This window comes from Mya arenaria, chromosome 3 (genome assembly GCF_026914265.1).
Source record: "Mya arenaria isolate MELC-2E11 chromosome 3, ASM2691426v1".
Classification (NCBI taxonomy): domain Eukaryota; kingdom Metazoa; phylum Mollusca; class Bivalvia; order Myida; family Myidae; genus Mya; species Mya arenaria.
In genome coordinates, this window is record NC_069124.1 from 2,783,052 (window position 1) to 2,802,129 (window position 19,078).

At 35.0% G+C, this 19,078-nt stretch overlaps 1 protein-coding gene across 1 annotated transcript; it reads left to right on the forward strand.

Annotated features, from left to right (window-relative positions):
* Positions 1–713: 713 nt before the first annotated feature.
* LOC128228174 (mortality factor 4-like protein 1) lies at positions 714–18,246 on the forward strand. The gene is made up of 15 exons (XM_052939332.1): positions 714–798; positions 2,178–2,224; positions 2,972–3,039; positions 3,511–3,594; positions 4,198–4,248; positions 5,593–5,693; positions 11,333–11,518; positions 12,327–12,395; positions 12,948–13,087; positions 13,781–13,936; positions 14,141–14,229; positions 15,071–15,170; positions 16,225–16,294; positions 16,747–16,831; positions 17,586–18,246. The coding sequence occupies exons 1-15, from the start codon at positions 762–764 to the stop codon at positions 17,668–17,670; spliced, it is 1,368 nt and encodes a 455-aa protein (XP_052795292.1). The 5' UTR covers positions 714–761; the 3' UTR covers positions 17,671–18,246.
* Positions 18,247–19,078: the final 832 nt, after the last annotated feature.

Genomic DNA, 19,078 nt, shown 5'->3' on the forward strand with positions numbered 1-19,078 from the left:
ATGACGTTCAGACAATAAGAGAATGAAATAAATATTATTAATTTCTTCCTTTTTTCAAATAGTAATATTTCTTTGCCTTTGATCATTACTACAAATAAATGAATAACTTGTTGTAAAAGTTTCCTTTTGGCATTTATCAAACCTTTATTTATAATATTCACTGTGATTTATACAGTCATTTCTCCCTTGTGGAGTTGTTTGTTTACATTCAGTTTCATTCACATACTGTGGTTTCACATTGTCATTATTGCCTGTTGTAAAATATCTTTATTTTTTTTTTTAAAAAAACCCCCAAAACAAAGAACATTTTTCGGGGGATTTCCCCCCGCCGGAGATATGGCATGTACAAGATCGTTCTATTTAACATTTCCAGCAGCCTTGTTTTGAAAAAAATGCTATTTTAAAATAAGGCTACTGTCGTTAAATAGAACGATCTTGTATTTCGTTTAGACTGGGAGTAAGATAACATTATTGGTCACAGCTTAAAAGGATAAAAATCCTTGCTGAAAACGATTTTAATTATTACTCTTGGGAGGTATAGTATTTGTTCGTTTTAAAAAGCAAGCTATCCTTTATACACTGTTAGAACTCTAGCTGATTATGGACTTATTCTTTACCTTTGGTAGCGGTCGGTGGAATTACCGAAAACCCGAAAACCTTGGGTAATGCGGACTAAGAACTACCGTTTTTACGTAGTCGTTTTGACTAAATGTGTTTGAGTACTTCCGTAAACAGTTTTCGCGGGTGTTATGTTTTTGTAGATGTACAAAATGCCACCAAAACATAAATTTCAGGATGGTAATCTATACTTTCTTTAATCTATTAAGTGTTTTTCATTGTTGCAATCATTTCAATGCTGTTTATTTGGTTAAAGAATTTCTTTTTAGTTCATATCAACGTCCAAAATTAACAGAATTGTCATTCTAATTACCAAACAGCGTTGAAATATGTATCCTTTTGATTATGCACCAGTCAATTGTAACCACGGTCCCCCAGGTCCGGGGGTATACCGGGGATAGGGGGGAAATTGGCAGAGTTTTTACCTACCAGGTTTTGGTTTTGCGCCGCAAATAGCGGGTAATGGGCCTCACCTAGGATGACCCTGGGGTGCAGGGGCTTTTTGGCAGTGATTTTACCAGTAGTTTGTCTCCCCAGTGCAGGCCTGGACCAAATGTCAAAGTCCCTGCTATTCCCTGGACCTTGGGAGGCTGTGGTTACAATTGACTGGTGCATTACATTGGCATGAAACTGCGATAGTCTAAAATAATAGACGTGTTGTACGGGATTCTTCCAATCCCTAACGTCTAAACGGGAATGTGCAAAAAACGGGGGTGTTTTAAAAATATTAAAATTGTTTTAAGTGAAGTATTTTATTGTTGAAATTGATCATAAAGAGTAATATTCATATTTTACCATGTAAGTGAAATGTTATTTTGCACTAAACAAGCATTTAATGCATAAAAACAAGTTGTTTACCTTTCCAATAAAACGAAAGTTGACTGACACAAACAACAATTATGCGAAGGGGAACAACTCGATACAATCGTAATAACTCGGCCTCCTCCGACAAAGCTTCGAGATAGACCTCTTTATACAATCGTAACAACTCGGCCATGGCCGAAATGTTCCGAGCGATTTAAAACTGTGCCCTAAAGCCTTGCAGGTGCCCTTCATGTATATATCGTTATGTTTTGACAGAATGAAATGAAGAAAAGCCGTCAAACTCATAATCAGAAGTTGGATATTTATTTTTTGTGTACGGAACTAATATAAAATAACATTATCTGGTAATATTTCTTGTTTTTATGATATTTTATAGACGCTATATGCTTTAACCCGGAATCCTGATCGGAACAACTACCCACTTTTGATACTAAACAATTTGTACGTGAAGGATTTGCCATATCAAAAATCTAAAAAAAAATCCGTCAACGTACAATTATTTGGACTAGAAACTGCGATAATTGGTTGAGAATTAAGAGGTTAAATGCAATATCCAAATTTATATATCCAAAATTATCGAAAGCCCATGATCTCAACATATTAAATTTTGGGAAAAATGGACAGTTTTTCGCAAGGAGAAACAGTCTTTAGAAGGCATTAAACAAAAATCATGGTATCTTATATATCAATTTATCAAATTTGACATGACCTTATTGAATATTTCTGTCTTTCAGAGGAAAAGGTTTTGTGTTTCCATGGTCCATTGCTATATGAAGCAAAGGTAAGGTACAGCTCAGTAACTATGTGTCAGAAATTTAAGAGATTTGTATACTACAGTGCTAGGTAAGTATTATGTCCACAGGGGATTAGGGAGGGCACTTAGAGATGTGATTGTCATGTCTCGTTCCCCTTGATAAATTTTGTGTCACATGCTACCAAATAGTATTTCCCACTATAATTAAAGAAACTAAATAGAAATTTTGGCCAGCATGTGTAGTTGTGCACCTGCGATTTGATGGAATTTTCAATCAGTCTGCAGTCTGTTTTTGACTCAGCTCTTTTGCATGAAATAAGGTAACGTTTACATGGGTCGGTAAAAATGACCATTTTATTGTACCAGTGTGTTTACTGAAATGTGCTTGGATTCACTTTTAATGCATATCTACATCTTTATATGAAGATGTGGTCAAACTGATATAATGACATTTGTTTTTTTACCTGCCTCTTTAGTATAGTGATTATCACAAAATACCTCATACTTTAATTGCTCATAGTGGCGGCGGAACTTCTGACCTTTCTATTGTCAAGATATCAGAAGCCTTGATATTCTATGAGTACTGGTAATGCCACAATTTTTGGATTCTTTAAACCTTGAAATAGAAAGTTAATTTATAAAGTGTAGTAAAGTGATATGTAGTGTAAATCTTAAGGCTTGTTGATCCTGGTCTTTTTGATGATTGCTTTTATATATAGCAACCAGAAGTATTAACTAAGGAAGATGTGTTACAGTGCTGTCAATTTGTTTCAGGTGATGAAGAATGAGCTGCGGGAACGAGCCTTGCATTACTTTGTTCACTACAACGGCTGGAATAAAAGGTTGGTGTTAACCAATTACATGTATCAATATGTGTATACACATGTACACATTCCTTGTATAAAGAATTTCTCTATCATTGGATTGTTTATAACAGGGCATACATGTACTATGAGATACTGCTTATTTATTTAAGTTTAGAAGCCAGTTATTATAAGTATTAAGTGTCATAGACTTGCGCATTTAAGAAAAATGGCTTAATAAACTGTCTGTTATTGATTATCCTGCATTGTAAATTCTCATTTAGCTTGTTGATAAGGGAAAATCTAATCAGAATGATCGTGACTGGTAATTGACCTACATGTATGATGTTGTAGTGAGTCGTTGTCAATATATAATATTGTTCTTAGAATCTTATCATCTATTAATGGCTACTTATTTGAATTTGTGTTTTGATGATTAATTTTAGTAGAATTAGTTAAAACTCAAAGCAATATAAGCCGAAGATCTACGTGAATGTTTTGTTGTTACAGTTGGGATGAGTGGGTTCCAGAGACGAGGATTCTCAAGCTGAATGATGCCGGCCTACAGAAACAGAAGGAGTGCTTCGATGCTCTGTGAGTACCTGCCGCATACATCCTCGCTTAAACACTTGTTCTTATGGCCGTGCATGCATGGTTATTTTAGGAAATTTACACCCATGTATCAATCTCTTTAAGATGTAAGCAATATGCTCAGCATTAGGATCTAAAGTAATAAGCATCAGCCAATCAGGGTCTTTCTGTCACAAAAAATTTCTTTGATATAGCAGGGAAGTAAAATCTATCTTGATATTTAGCTGGGATCCCTTAATCCTTTTGGAAATATAGCTTTAAACATTTATGCAAACTGTTTAATTATAATCTTTATTTGGTATATATTTAAAAAAAAACATTGTGTAATGTAATAATTCTACAGAAAATCTTGATAAACTACTTTCTGTTCTGTAAACTCAAGTTTAATTAATTAATTTGGCTAAATGAAATCAGATACTTTAACCTGTTACACTGATGTATTGGGGCCAGTTGCTAATATTATTATTAAGCTGAGCTCTCTGAACCTTTCTGTACTTTCTTAAACAGATAGTATGCATATTCTTGTTATAGAAGTAACAAATTTGTTATATAGTACATGTATATCAACAACAATGCATTGAATAAGTATTTTCCTTACTTTCACAGGAAAGCTGAGAAGGCAAGAAATCGAGAGAAAGCCCGGGAAGCAAGAGAGGCGTATGTTTGCCTTCCTTATATCAGTGTTCAATTTGATCATATCACGTTGCTTGTTTAGAGAATTACATTTTTAGGAGGATTTTACAATTATTTTGGAAAGTTTTTTTTAAAATTTCGTATGAAACATCTTGGTTGTGTCAACATCTGTCAAAGAGAAGACAATCTTTTTAATTTTATGTCAAACATATTTTGTGCTATGGAAAGTAATTCACCATCTTAATGTATGCTACGGAAGACACAAATCCTGAACACTTAAAGTGTATGTTTTTTCCAATGTTATACAACTTTCTAGTAAAGTTTTGTTATAATTCTACAAAAGGATGTATACAACCCATAGACTACTACGCTATGCTTCATTGTGTACTGTGGGCGATTTGGCGAGGAAAATCCAGTTATTATGAATAATTAATTTGGCAGTTTCATTGGTTCATTAAGGTAACAGAGGGTTATTGAAACACTTAATGGTATGATGCAACTTCTTGGAAGAAGAGTTGTCTCCCTTGCCTCATACATATTAATTGAAACCAGATTTTGTCAGTCAATTGTCCCACGATATTTATGATGAATAAAATAATTAAGTATCGTAGCTGTGGAAGATGGCATGCAAATAACAGTTGCTTGAAACATATACATTTCTACCATTTCACATACAATCTGATGTCTTTTTCCAACTTAAGAAATAAAAGGTTTATGTTTTTGGGAATGAATGATATTCACATCAACATCAAAGAGAAACAGCAAAGCTGACAGAAAATTATCATATAAAGCATTAAGAAAGTTCTTTTTATTATTGATGCACTAGTAAAGCGGTTTGCTTTGGTGAAATGCAGAGATAGCTCAGTTGTAGTGCCTGCACTTTTGGTGTTGGAGGTTGCTGGTTTAATTCCCAGTCTGACCATGTTAAACTAAAGAATATTAGTTATTCTTTATGCTTGACAATAGAGCTGGGAAACTTGGAAAGTCAGTGTAAGTTAGCCTTTTTTGTCACTGAGTTGTTGATAATGAAGGCTGAAACTAAAGCATTGGTATTATGGCTGATTTCTGGTTTCTTAACTCAGCCCTATATGTGTGTAGGTCTCATGCATCACTTGAAAATACAATGAACTCTTGTTTGATGTGAAAAACCTCTCTGGGATACAAGTCAAATCTCAAGACTGACCGGCCGAACCTATGTTGTTTGATAAGAAAAACATAATAAGTTGGTTGCTTATAAGGAACAATTAAGGCATGGCCCAAAACCAAGAAAACAGTAAAGAAACCTGTCCTTACAATTTTTAAACAGTCTGTAATGTAAATGCTTTAACTATGGTCACAAATTTTCATTGAGTTAATGCTGTTTTTCAGGGGCTTACCATTACCAAGCAAGAAGAAAAAGAAGGAGAAGGAAGGAGGGCCCAGAGACCGAGCAGCCACGCCCACTACAGATGTCAAGAGCAAACAGAAAGGTGAATAGCTGTGTTATGTGTGGAAAATGCATGTGGAATCCATGTAATAACGCCAAAGTTAAACAAGTGTAGATCCTTTCACAATTTGTTGCATTTGGCACCAATGGTGTTTGCAAGTTTAAACCTCCATGCCTTTATTCAGTCCTCAGTCCCTTTCCCCTATCAAAGAAGTATCATTCATTCCTTCATCGGCATGATATCTCAAACGAGTTTGATAACTAGCCATGCACAAGAAACACATTAAATTAAAGAATTAACCTAAAAGATAGATAGATAGATAGATTTATTTCGGCATAGGAAGCATATACATAGTTAACAACATAACATAGGATAAAATAATGAGCATTATTAAATACTATATCACATACGCAGTGCTCCAGCCAGGATTTGAAAAGGGCAGGTGGAGTTTTGAAAAGGGCAAGCTACATGAGTCGTGTAGAGGTTGGGGTGGTTGTGGGGGGGGGGGGTCCACCCCTGCCACAAGGTGTTTCTTTTTTTTTTTGGGGGGGGGGGTCTCCCCCTAGAATTTGTTTTGTTTTTATACTCAATTTAAATCATTTTCCATGATTTTCAGACTTATACAAAATGGTGTTGTTGTTTTTTCTCAAAATTTAGAAGGGTGTGTTTTAATATCAAAATTAAAATTTGTCTTTTTGTCTGTGGTAGTATGATTGTACTTGTTTGGCATCTTCTTTAGTGCAATGTCACATATTTCTTTTAAAAGTTTGTAAGATGAAGACAAAAACAAACACAGTTAAACATCAAATAAATAGATACACACAAAAAAATAAATGTAGGGGACGAATCTTAGTTTGGTACGATCGGGTTTGGGTACGAATGTTACATTCAGCCTGTTTGTTATTTAATTGTCTTTGGTAAAATAATGTTTAATATGCTGATGTTTTAGAATAAAATGACAATAAAAATCACTACCCTGGTTTAAAAAATCACTTATTAAACATAGAACATTGATAAAATAACTCCGAAAATCGTTCTGATAAAATGGCGGTTTCGGCGAATTTTGACAAGATCGTGGACATGATAAGTAAATACTAAATAAAGCATCAACATAATTTTGTGGATTACAAAGAAATTTTCATCATGAATATTTTATAAATAAACTTTCAAAACATTTACTGAAAAGGTGATGTATTTGATTGTATTAGCGCCACCTTTCTTATGTTTACATATCGGCAGTGCCGTCTGCTTCAAATCAACAATGTTGAAAATGGCAAGGTTCGTCTGTACAATACAATAAACAATTATTTTAAAAGATTTAATTGTGCTTCACAACTTTTTTCACCATCCCTTCGCATTTTCTATCGCATTTTACGAACTTTCATCATTGGTTGAACGAGTTCTCAATGTATATTCTGATTGGCTGACATTCAATAGGCACGCCTCCTGCCGATGTTTCCCTATTTGGCTCTTCCTAATTATCGGATTAGTAGATGACCGATTATGAATACACAGGTCGTCTGCTCACTACACAAATACACAATTAGCTGTCATATGACTTGGTCAAGGCACATGGAAAGATGAAAGGGCAGTACGGCATATTTTAAGCAATCAATGGGGGCATGGTGACACCTAGCGGGAACACTATTATCATAAGTATTACGTAATTTGTCTCAATTATGACAGCGGATTAAGGGCTGTCAATCTTTTATAATGATTTCAATAGTAAAAAGGGCACTAACGGGATATTTGGGGCCAGTAGAGCATTTGTGAAAAGGGCACTACTCAAAAAGGGGGCAGGGCGGTAAGAAAAGGGGCACGGGCGCTGCGCCATTGAAAAACGGGCTAGCTGGAGCACTGCATACGAGAAAACTATGACATACACACCAACACCAAGGATAACACAAAAAAGGGCAAGCCCTTATTTCCATTGTGGTCCTTTGTATTGGCGGCATGACACAGAGAGGCGGACCTAAATATAATCATGTGTAAAAGTACTATTGAGTCATAAAAATGTATATCACAGTCAAATCTTGATTTAGTGACACTCCTGTTTGCAGCTAGGATTTAAAACACATTTCTAAAATTGTAAAAAGATATTAGCAAACAATTTAAAATCCTGAGCCGAAATAGGTAAAAACAATTTTAAATACTGTTCATAAGATGCCTTTTGATGGCAACCTTAAAACTTTGTAACCTGTTGATCTCCGTTAACTCTACAGGTAAATCATTCCATAGTTTAATTCCAGAGAAAGCAAAGGACTTAGAACCATGACTTTTGACTTTAGGTAGACAATACCCACCCTTTTGACTAAGTCTTGTACTATAATTATGTACGGAATCTTGCGAAATAAAGTGTTCACCCATGTAATCCGGAGACAGGCCATTTTTTATCTTAAAAACATGACACAACATTATCTGTTCAACTCTTCTGTGGACCGGTAACCAGCTAAGGGACTTAAAGTGGGATGGGTCAATATGGGCTCTGGAATCTAAGTCAAGTACAAATCTCATTATTTTATTTTGACAAGTTTGTAACTTATTTTTTAAAGACTGTGTCAAGCTATTATACCAAACAGAGCATGCGTAGTCATAGTGACACTGAATTAGAGACATAACCAGAAGTTTCTTAGTATGCTGAGTAAGAAACTCTTTCTTGCGGTAAAGAAATTTTAACCGAGAGTTGGCCTTCTTAAGAACAGACTCGGCCATGGAGCAAAATGACAGATTTTGGTCTATAGTAATCCCAAGATACTTGATAGATGAAGTTGATTCAATGGATGTACCAGAACAGGTTATATGCAGGTTAGATTGTGACCTAAGCTTTTGCTTGGACCCAAATAAAATTGACTCGGTTTTACCCAAGTGCAGTGACAACTTATTGTCCACTAACCATTGGCTGACCAAATCCATATCATCTGTCAGCGCCTTTTCAACAACAGATAAACTTTTACCAGATACCAGGATACCAGAATCATCAGCATATAAAAGCAATTTATTTTTGACCACAGCTGACATATCATTTACATAAATTAAAAAGAGAAGGGGTCCAAGGATTGAGCCCTGAGGAACCCCACATGTTATTTTGGAATTGGAAGAATAAGTACCAGAGACATCTACAAGCTGCTGTCTATCTGATAAATATGATTTGAACCAATTTAGGACGTCAATACTAAGACCTGATGCTTGTAGTTTCATTAAAAGAATGGAATGGTCGACTGTGTCAAACGCTTTCTGCAAATCCAGCAGCACCATACCAACAACATTACCTTTATCGTTTTCATACCTGATAAAGTCTGTAAGGTGAACTAGACAAGTATCAGTAGAGAAACCACTCCTGAAACCTGATTGTAATTTATATAACAGATCTTTATCCTTAAAATAAGCTTCAACCTGGTCATAAACCACCTTTTCAAGCAGTTTAGATACAACATTTAAAATGGACACAGGCCGGTAATTACCAACAGACAATTTGTCGTTCTTTTTATAGAGGGGAACAACTCTTGCAGATTTAAGATCATCAGGGACTTGACCTTGGATAAGGGATAAGTTTATGATATGAGCTAATGGACCAGCAATAACTGGGGATCCATCTCTGATAAAACGAGAAGGTATACCATCTAAACCAGTAGCTTTTTTGACACCTAATGAAGTTAAGTATTTAAGAACTTTACTTTCAGAAACAATGGAAAAAGAAAAACTGTTTGCAAAAGCACCCTTATTTGCATAATAAGTATTAACAAAATTCTTACTAAATTTATGCACACTTTCTGGCAACTTTTCAACAAGTTTACATGCAACTGTTGTATAAAATTTGTTGAATGATTCAGCAATAAGTTTCTTTTCAAAACACACATTATCATCGATATTTAAACAAATATTTGAACCAGTTGAAGATGAACCCTTCTTGGAAGGCAAACCAAGATTTTTAACAGTTTTCCATAAAGAGGTTGAGTCATTTTTGTTCTCCTCGAGTGTATTAGTAAAATATTCCTTTTTTGATTTGACAATAAGATTCTGAACTTTGTTTCTGAGAGTCTTAAATGATTCATAATTATCACAGTTTCTATCACATTTATATTTATTAAAAGCTTTATCCCTATCATTAATCGCACTAAGAATGTCTGAGTCAATCCATGGTTCTGTTCTCTGTTTAATTCTAGTCTGTTTCACAGGAGTTATATTGTCTATCACAGATAAAAGTAACTGTTTAAATATATTCCAGGCATCATTTACACTATCACTCAGCAAAACAGGAGACCAGTCAGTAGCTAGAAGACTAGCCTGAAAGTCATCTTTGTTATAATTTTTCAAAGATCTTAAAGTGACATTGTTATGAGAACAAATAGGAATTTTACTGACTTTTCTTGTACAAAATATTAAGCTATGATCACTAAATGAAGTATGAATTACACCTGACTGAGTAATTTTATCATTATCAGACACCAATATCAAGTCAATAATAGTTGCACTTGTAGTACTAACTCTAGTAGGTTCTGAGATCAATTGTTTGTAATGAAACATATTAATAAATGACTTAAAACATTGCAAAAGAGGATAAGACTTAACTTTAGACACATCTGTATTAAAATCTCCTAATATTATAGATTCACATTGTAAAAAGTCACTACTTGACGAACATAAAGAGTCTAAAATTGTATAAAAGTTGTGTTGCACAGGAGGTCTATAAATAACACCACATAAGATAGGTTTTGATTTTGGCCAAAGTATATCAATCCAAGTAGCTTCTAATTCTTCATGATTGAGATCATCGCGTGTGTTGAATGATAAATCCTTCCTGATATATATACAAACGCCACCGCCTTGTCTGTTTCGATCCCTGCGCTGAATACAATAGTTGTTGATGTTAACCTCTGAATCTGGAACTGAGTCATCTAACCAGGTTTCGGAAACACAAATACATGCGGCTCTAGATGTACGAGCTACAGAATTAATTTCATGTAGTTTTGGTAAAAGACTTCTAGTGTTGACATGAATAAAGTGAAGACCACGTTTATTGAAAACTTTAAAATCACTTGTGGTGGAACTAGAAGTGTCAGCTGAGGGTCCGGGACACGGATGGATATCTCCACACAACAACAAGCATATAGGAAGTAAATCGTTTCTGCTCTCTATGGTACGAGAAACATACTTTCTAGTGGACACTGAATAATTAATAAAGGTATTAAAATACACTAGTTGTCCATAGTTGACTGGTAAAACGTTGATACTGTCCGAAATATAATTATCCGGATACTGTTGAACTTGGAAATCATGAGAATCCTTCTCCTCCAGAAAACGACATGAAATAAGTATGAAAAAAAAGTGGTCTTGTCTGCTCAAAAACTTTAGAAGCATTTATCCAATCATCACCAAATTTGGTTAGAATGTGTATTGGAATAATATCTCAGACAACTTTGAGAACCAGGATTATGAGTCGTACAAAAGTTTTATTCCCTTTAATTATGGAAGTTACCTAAAATTGGTCTTGTCCAATCAATAACTTTAGAAGCTTTACAAAAAAAAGGACATTAGTAAAAAAAATTACCCGGGAAACGACTCTAGCGTGATTCTATGAGCTATCAGCTTATGTCACAATTGAGCTAAAAGACATAACTATAAGCTAAGATAGGAATAAACTAAGATGGATAGAAATTTATTTGCAAAACTAAATCCCTCAGGCCCCGAAGCTGATGAAAAGAAAGAGAAAGAAAAGTCAACGCCAGCTCCTGTTGCGAAGAGCAAGTCTCGGGGTGGTGATACAACAGAGAGGTCAGCGAAACTACGGGGGGATGGAGATAAAGACCGATCATCACGGGCGTCCACACCAACCTCCACATCATCCACATCCAAAAAGAGCAGCAAAGGTGACATACCATTATCAAGTAGAGGTCATTGTCTGACTGTGTTGTGATGTTTTAAACTGCTGGCGTTTTTACCAAGTATCTGGAAGTGACCCTAGCTCATTTTGTAGTGAAGACCTCCCACTTTTTTTCAGTCTTTTACATTGATTTTTCAAACAATATGGACAAATGTGGTAAAATATCAATTAAGCAGTGGTAAAATATCCATTATGCAGTAATTATATCACTTAGTCACATTATTTAATGAATTGTGAGATTTTCATTAAATCAAATGGGAAATTTCAAAGTTATTAAGGTGACTTATAGAAGAATTCATATTTCCACTATATAACTTGAGACAAATAGTCTTGGACAAGTAATAAGGCGTAGCTACATACCATGTGGGACATGGTTAATTATGTGTTGAATGATAAGTCAGTTGTGTAAATGAAGGTACATATATGTTAATCCTTTTGTATATTAACTGTTGCCTTAATCATAGCCTTGGTGTCGGTGGTGTTGTTGTGCACGATGTCATTGTGCGTGCTGTTGTTGTGCGTAACCTTAACCTTGACAGAACTAACAGAATGTTCAAGATATTGAAATCAAACTTGATAGACATGCTACTAGAGACAATACACACATACATGTATACAGCAGGGCCCATTACTCTGGATTGAAAAATTGTTGGGTAATAACCCTATTTAGACTGAAACAACCATTGGGCATTTGCTTTGCAGAGTTTTTGTTGTATATTGTTGGATGATATAAGAACCAATGTCATTAGTTTAAGGAAAGAATTGTTCATGTCTGTGCTGTTGTCTTTCTTCAGATAGCGAGAAAGAACGTACGTCCAGATCATCAACACCTACCATACCCCAGCCAGCCAAACGACAGAAAGGTACCTGAAAGTTTACTGATTGATTTCAAAGGTTGCTTCATCAATATCAGAATGTTTTAAGTATGAATACTGCATTTATAGTTTTGGAAAATATGGCTCCTTCAATGGCATTTTAGTTATGAGACAGTATTTTTCTATGTTCATGCTTTCACTGATATTCCTCTCTCCGTACCACACTAGTGTTGTTGCCTAACAAGTACATCCCAGAAAGAAATTATTAAATATTTAAGTATATTTTTGCTTTGTATTTTCAGTAATGAATATATATATCCTCATGCGCAAACTCTATAAATCTCATATTACAAAGTAAAGTGGATGTGAAGAGCATTTTTTTTCACCCGCCTATAACACATACATAGTTATGTGAAAGGTTAAGTAAAATTTGTATCTATTATGTACATTCGGAAGCATGTCAGATGGTATTTGTGGGAACTTAGCATTTGGAACCACCTGAAAAACATCACATATCGTAGTGAGTCATAGATATCTCCTTTTTACTTTGTTTTTGCTTTGTCTATGTTATTTTAAACCAGTTTCCTGTTGTTTTTGTAGTTGAGCGAGCGGCAGCAAGTGCAGCGGCCAGTCAGATAGCCCAGCAGGCACAGCCTTCAACCCCAGCATTACCCACGCCCCAACCACCATCTCAGCCCAGCACTCAGGAAACCCCCACCCCTGCCACACCTGCTAGTCAGGTATGGCCTCAGGATTTTCTGAATCTGTTTTCAGAAAAAGCATGTGGTCGGCATCTTCGTATTCTCGGTTTTGTCTGTGTAAAATATATAAACTTTTCGCAATCTCTTAATTATATTCATATGAAACTTTGTAAACGTGATGACAAAGACATTACATAAGTTTTTGCTTGTAGTTATGAATTGTGGTTGAGTTTTTGGATTTGATTTAAGTTTTTTTTCAAGCTATAAGGTCCTTATTATCTTGGGAGGTTTGGGGCACATGTCGGTCGACAGCCATACAGACTTGTCCAGTATTTTGTTCATTGTACAGTAATAGAACTATCTGATGATCTTTCTGCATGGTTGGGATAGTCAAGGAGATTGAGGATTCCTTAGAAAAGAGAAAAGTGGTGTTTTCATATTAATATCAGTGGCCTATTTAGACCATTTCAATCTCCTACGCAGTGAACTCCCTTGGTAAGAAGAGACGGTCTCTCCCACCATATAACAAAATAGAAGATGTCATCTGATTTTGACCATTTTCATAAGACATGTGTCAGTGATTACTGTACTACGAAGAGCAGAAACCTCAGTGTGGAGTTTGATACCAATTATGATTATCTCACTCTAGAAGTCATGCAATTAAATCTTCTTTTGTCCAATATTTCTTCAAAATAATAATTACAACAATTAAACTACCTCATATCTGTGCAGGCGTCCAGTGAGCAGAAGCGTAAACGTGCTCGCCTGGACCAGACAATCGAGTCTGAGGAATCGTACTTGGCCAAGATCGAGGTGAAAGTGAAGATTCCTGAGGAACTCAAACCATGGCTTGTAGATGACTGGGATCTTGTTACACGACAAAAACAGGTGTGGAAAATGTCCAAGTAGTAAACTTGATTGTGACTTCTCCTTGTTATGTATAATGTACATGTATGTGAATTAAATATCTTAATACTCATTACACTGCATATTAACATTGTTACTTCTTTAGTCTAAGGAATTTATTCACATAAATTGCAGTTTTTTTTGAAGAGCAAACTGTTGTTAAAACTTGGTCATCATATTCTTCAGTTGGTGACTCTTCCCTGCAAGCATACAGTGGACAGCATACTGGATGACTACCTCCAGCTGAAACTTACAAAACCTAACCATCCTAACAGGTAAGTTAATGATCCAGTGTTTCCTTCCCATGCTAACTAATACATTTAATATTGCTTTATAAGTTTAGGAGTTTTCTATTGGAAGCCCATCATGGATATTGCCAGTTTGAACCATGGACTCAGAAAATAACTTTTATTAAGTTACAAAGTCCATTTTATTATGCCCCCACAAAGTGGCGGCATATAGGGTTGCCCTTGTCCGTACGTCTGTCTGTCTGTCTGTCTGTACGTACGTACGTCCCGAAGATTGTTTCCGATCTAATTCTTGAAAACCGTTTGTCCAATCCTCACCAAACTTTAAACACATGTTTGTGACCATAATATCTTGATCAAGTTCGATAGTCATGGAAATCGCTTTAGTCATTTAGGAGTTACGGCCCTTTTTTGCCAAAAATACTTCAAAAATATATGTTTCCAATCTAATTCTTGAAAAGTATGTGTCCAATCCTCACCAAACTTTACATACATGATTGTGACCATAATATCTTGATCAAGTTCGATAGCCATGGAAATCGCTTTTGTCATTTAGGAGTTACGGCCCTTTATTTGCAAAAAAAGACTTGAAAAATACGTCCCGAAGATTGTTTCCGATCTAATTCTTGTTCCATTTGTTTTACCAAAATAAAGTTCATTTCCAAATAGTAGTTAACTTCAGTAAATGTTGTTATCATTCAATACTCAACTAGAACTAGAAGGAAAGTTACAATGAAATGAAGACTTGGAGATGTTTGAACTCATTTCTACACTCTATATAACAATAGTTTGGTTGGTTTGCCTTTGCTCAGCTAGTTTTATATTTGTTTGTTGCTGTATCTAACTAAAGGTGAAACAAATTTTTCAGAGACACAATTATAGAAGTGAACAATGGCATCAGAGAATACTTCAATGCGATGCTGGGAACCCAATTGTTATACAAGTTTGAGAGACCCCAGTATGGAACAGTAAGTCATTTATCCATGATTTTCTGACCATTACATAACACTTACTTGAATATTTAGAAGAAATTATGTTAATTTAACATTCTAATGATTCCTTGGTTAGCTTAAATATTTCTGTTTTGAGACCTTTTCATTTTGCTCGCTAAAGATTTGACTGATGTTCTGTTTATGTGGCGTTTAATTGAAACATTTTGAGGTTTAAGGGGCCATCAATGCATGTACGGTGAAAGTATTCTGTAGCAAATGTAATAATAGTAATGATAATAATTAGAATAAAAATAATAATTAAAATACTACTAATTATGATTTAATTCAAAAGAAGGTAACACATTTATCCCAATCATATTGAATACAAACCTAACAGTCATCATGTCTATTTTTTTATTTGGTATCAAAATGATTTTAGTACAACAGTCACAAATATAAAGTAATTGAAAAACAACAACAACACGGCTCTTGACACAGATTATAACATCCACATATGATATTTATTCAATAAGTACAGATGACCAATCAAATTTTTTTTTGGGAAAACTTATCCAAGAGAAAATGTGTGGACAACTTGTCCAGTTTTATACAATATGGTGTAGAACACTCAAACATGTTACCATACAGTCTGATGTACAGCTCTTGTTACCATACAGTCTGATGTACAGCTCTTGTTACCATACAGTCTGATGTACAGCTCATGTTACCATACAGTCTGATGTACAGCTCTTGTTACCATACAGTCTGATGTACAGCTCATGTTACCATACAGTCTGATGTACAGCTCATGTTACCATACAGTCTGATGTACAGCTCATGTTACCATACAGTCTGATGTACAGCTCATGTTACCATACAGTCTGATGTACAGCTCATGTTACCATACAGTCTGATGTACAGCTCATGTTACCATACAGTCTGATGTACAGCTCTTGTTACCATACAGTCTGATGTACAGCTCATGTTACCATACAGTCTGATGTACAGCTCATGTTACCATACAGTCTGATGTACAGCTCATGTTACCATACAGTCTGATGTACAGCTCATGTTTTTATGTGCATTTCAGATTCTGTGTGATTCCCCGGATAAAGCTATGTCCAGTATTTATGGTGCTACACACCTTCTCAGGCTTTTTGGTGAGATATATCGGAGAACGCAATCTATAGTTGTGTTGTTTTCAATATCAAATGTGTTTTGTAAAGCCCCGTATGCCCTGTTTAGCCATTAATGCTAAATGAAGCCTTTGCCATTTCAGGGTGTGATTAAATTGTGGATATACCCAGTAGCTTAATTAACATGACAGTCAAACCCCGTTAGCTTGAAGTCCAAGGAACCATTGAAAATCCCTTGTGTCTTGGGTGGTTCGAACAAATGAATGTTAACCTTTAGTATTAAGAAATCAGTCCTTACCATCTAGTTCGAGCCAACGAAGAAGTCAAACCAAGCGAGTTTGAACCAACAGGGTTCCACTGTATATATATTTGATTGATATGGTCTTTAGAACAAAAGTCTCATCAAATGTATTTTGGACTTGTAATAAATGATTTTGTAGCTATGATTTATAAATAATAAGAATGATTTGTTTCAGTTAAACTTGGCAGTATGCTCGCCTACACAGCACTGGATGAAAAAAGCATACAGATATTGTTACATCACATTCAGGACTTTCTCAAGTAGGTGTAGTTTTAGACACCCACATTTACTAAAAAGTTATTCTTTTTAATAAAAGATTGATCATTTAATGTATTTTTAAACTAGTCATTTATTATGAGTTATTTATTTCATACATGTTAAGTTTCTTTTCATGGTATTGCACGATTTTAACTTTAAAAATGGATGTCGCAAAAAATTTCCGTGTGACACTGTTTTCTGATTCCATTTCGCACAGTAGGCTTCATGTGTAAATCTACTTCAGGAATATTACTCAAAAGAAATAGGATGTTTTTTAATGAATTTTGTGAAGAGAAAAATGTGTTGTTTTTATTTAAAAAAATACTATGTTAGTCTGTTAATCTGTAGCTTGTAACACTTTGTTGCTTGTGTAAAGATACATTGCACTGAAAGGTCCAGTGTGATATGGACTTTTCACAAGCAACCCCGAACCCCGAAGATCAACCGACCCTAAATATTGGTTAAATTTTTCATATTTTTCCAAACTATTAACTGCAATTCCGGATTACTACATTTGCTACTCTAGCTGTTCTAAGCTTTGCCAAGATATATCAGTAGCCTGAACAAATGGTAGCGTTTCGTCATATTCCTAGGCGACTGCTAGTAGCATTGCAACCAGTGCAGTCAAGTATATGTTTTATTTTTTTAAAGGTATTTGCAGTAGAAATTATATTTATAAGAATTTAGATCCACACATTCTTCAGCTTAGATAAATGCTGTTTAACTAACCTTAACCTTAAATTATGATTGTTTCAGATACCTGCAAAGAAATGCCTCTAGCTTATATAACCTGTCCGACTACCATGTGGCATCACCAGAGTACCATCGGAAGGCCATGTGAACACAGCTATTACCTGACAAACAATGTGATTTCTAGTGCATACATGTAGCTCAGTGTAGCAGTAATAGTTCAATCACCCAAGCACTAATTAGGGTGACCAATCTTGGGTTGAAGATAAGAATGTTGCACTGACAACTATTTGCCCAAGTTTAGATACCTTATTGGTACAGTTTTATGCCATATTTGTGTTCTGGTTACTATCACAAAACTATGTTGTAGTTATTGTTTATATTTGCTTCACTAAATCATTAACTCAGCATACGGCTGGCTCAGTGATAAGTAATAGCCAAACAAATACATAACTTACTTAGTGCTGGCTTAGTAGCCGCTAAATCACGATCTCATTGACAGAGGACTGAGTGTAAACACTAATTATACTGACGGTATATTTTGAGAATTCAGTGTCATTCATTTAATATTTTTATCACAGACATTTTTATCTTAGTTCAGTTGTTAGAAGTCTTCAATGTTGCACATTGTGTCATATGAATGTTGTTTACATGTAAGGAGAGTTCCTTTGGAGACAGTGATTATTTTGTGAGTGTATGACCAATCTTAATAAACAAAATGTCAATGCGCGTTCTTGTTTTTCATACAAAAAGTACTAATTATATAATGACATTGTCATTATAAAAGTTGCCGACCTGTTCACTTCAGTATTGGAAATCTATTTTTAGCTTACTTGCAGACTTGTCCACTAAGAATCAGGGGTCAGTGTTTGTAAATACATGAAGGTCATGTATTCAGATTTGAATTAGGGAATATCTTTTTGAACACTTATAATCATTGCATACTTTCTTTTATAATAATTTGATGCTTTAAATCATTCTGATGCATTTAAAGGGACTTAACTCCCCTGTGGGATTATCCCACTATGGGGCTTCGTTTATCTTTTTCATTTAGGATTTTTTTTTTATCAAAAATATTACTGGATAATTTGGATTATCAAATTACTCAACATTATTGTGACAGTAATAACTTTAATAAAAATGGTTATCCACTTCTCTGATAAGTATTCCTGAAAATATTACCTATGATGTAAATATATTGATGAATGCTTGTTGCTTTATGCACTGTAATTTACGTTATTAGTCCCCTACCGGTTTCACTGGAGGGGACTTCAGGTTTACCCTCCGTCCGCCTGTCCACAAAAATCTCGGTTCTGCGATAACTAAAAAAAGTATCAAAGCTAGGTTAATGAAACTTAGTATAAAGAGGGCAATATGGAGATTATGCACGCTAGTTTATTTTTTTCGTAAGGCAAAGTTATGTAGAGTTATTGCCCTTGACTAATTAAAAATATAGCTGTTGACTGAAACAAATCTCAGTCCTGACCAGATGACCAGAAGAAGATAACTTGACCAGATGAAGATCAACTTATCCAGAAGAAGACCACTTGACCAGAAGA

Excerpts from the sequence above, each read along its gene's own strand:
- LOC128228174 (XM_052939332.1), top strand. The coding sequence starts at position 762 with ATGTACAAAATGCCACCAAAACATAAATTTCAGGATG. Across the intron at positions 14,230-15,070 it reads AAACCTAACCATCCTAACAG|AGACACAATTATAGAAGTGA; the intron begins GTAAGTTAATGA and ends CAAATTTTTCAG. Across the intron at positions 15,171-16,224 it reads AGAGACCCCAGTATGGAACA|ATTCTGTGTGATTCCCCGGA; the intron begins GTAAGTCATTTA and ends TGTGCATTTCAG.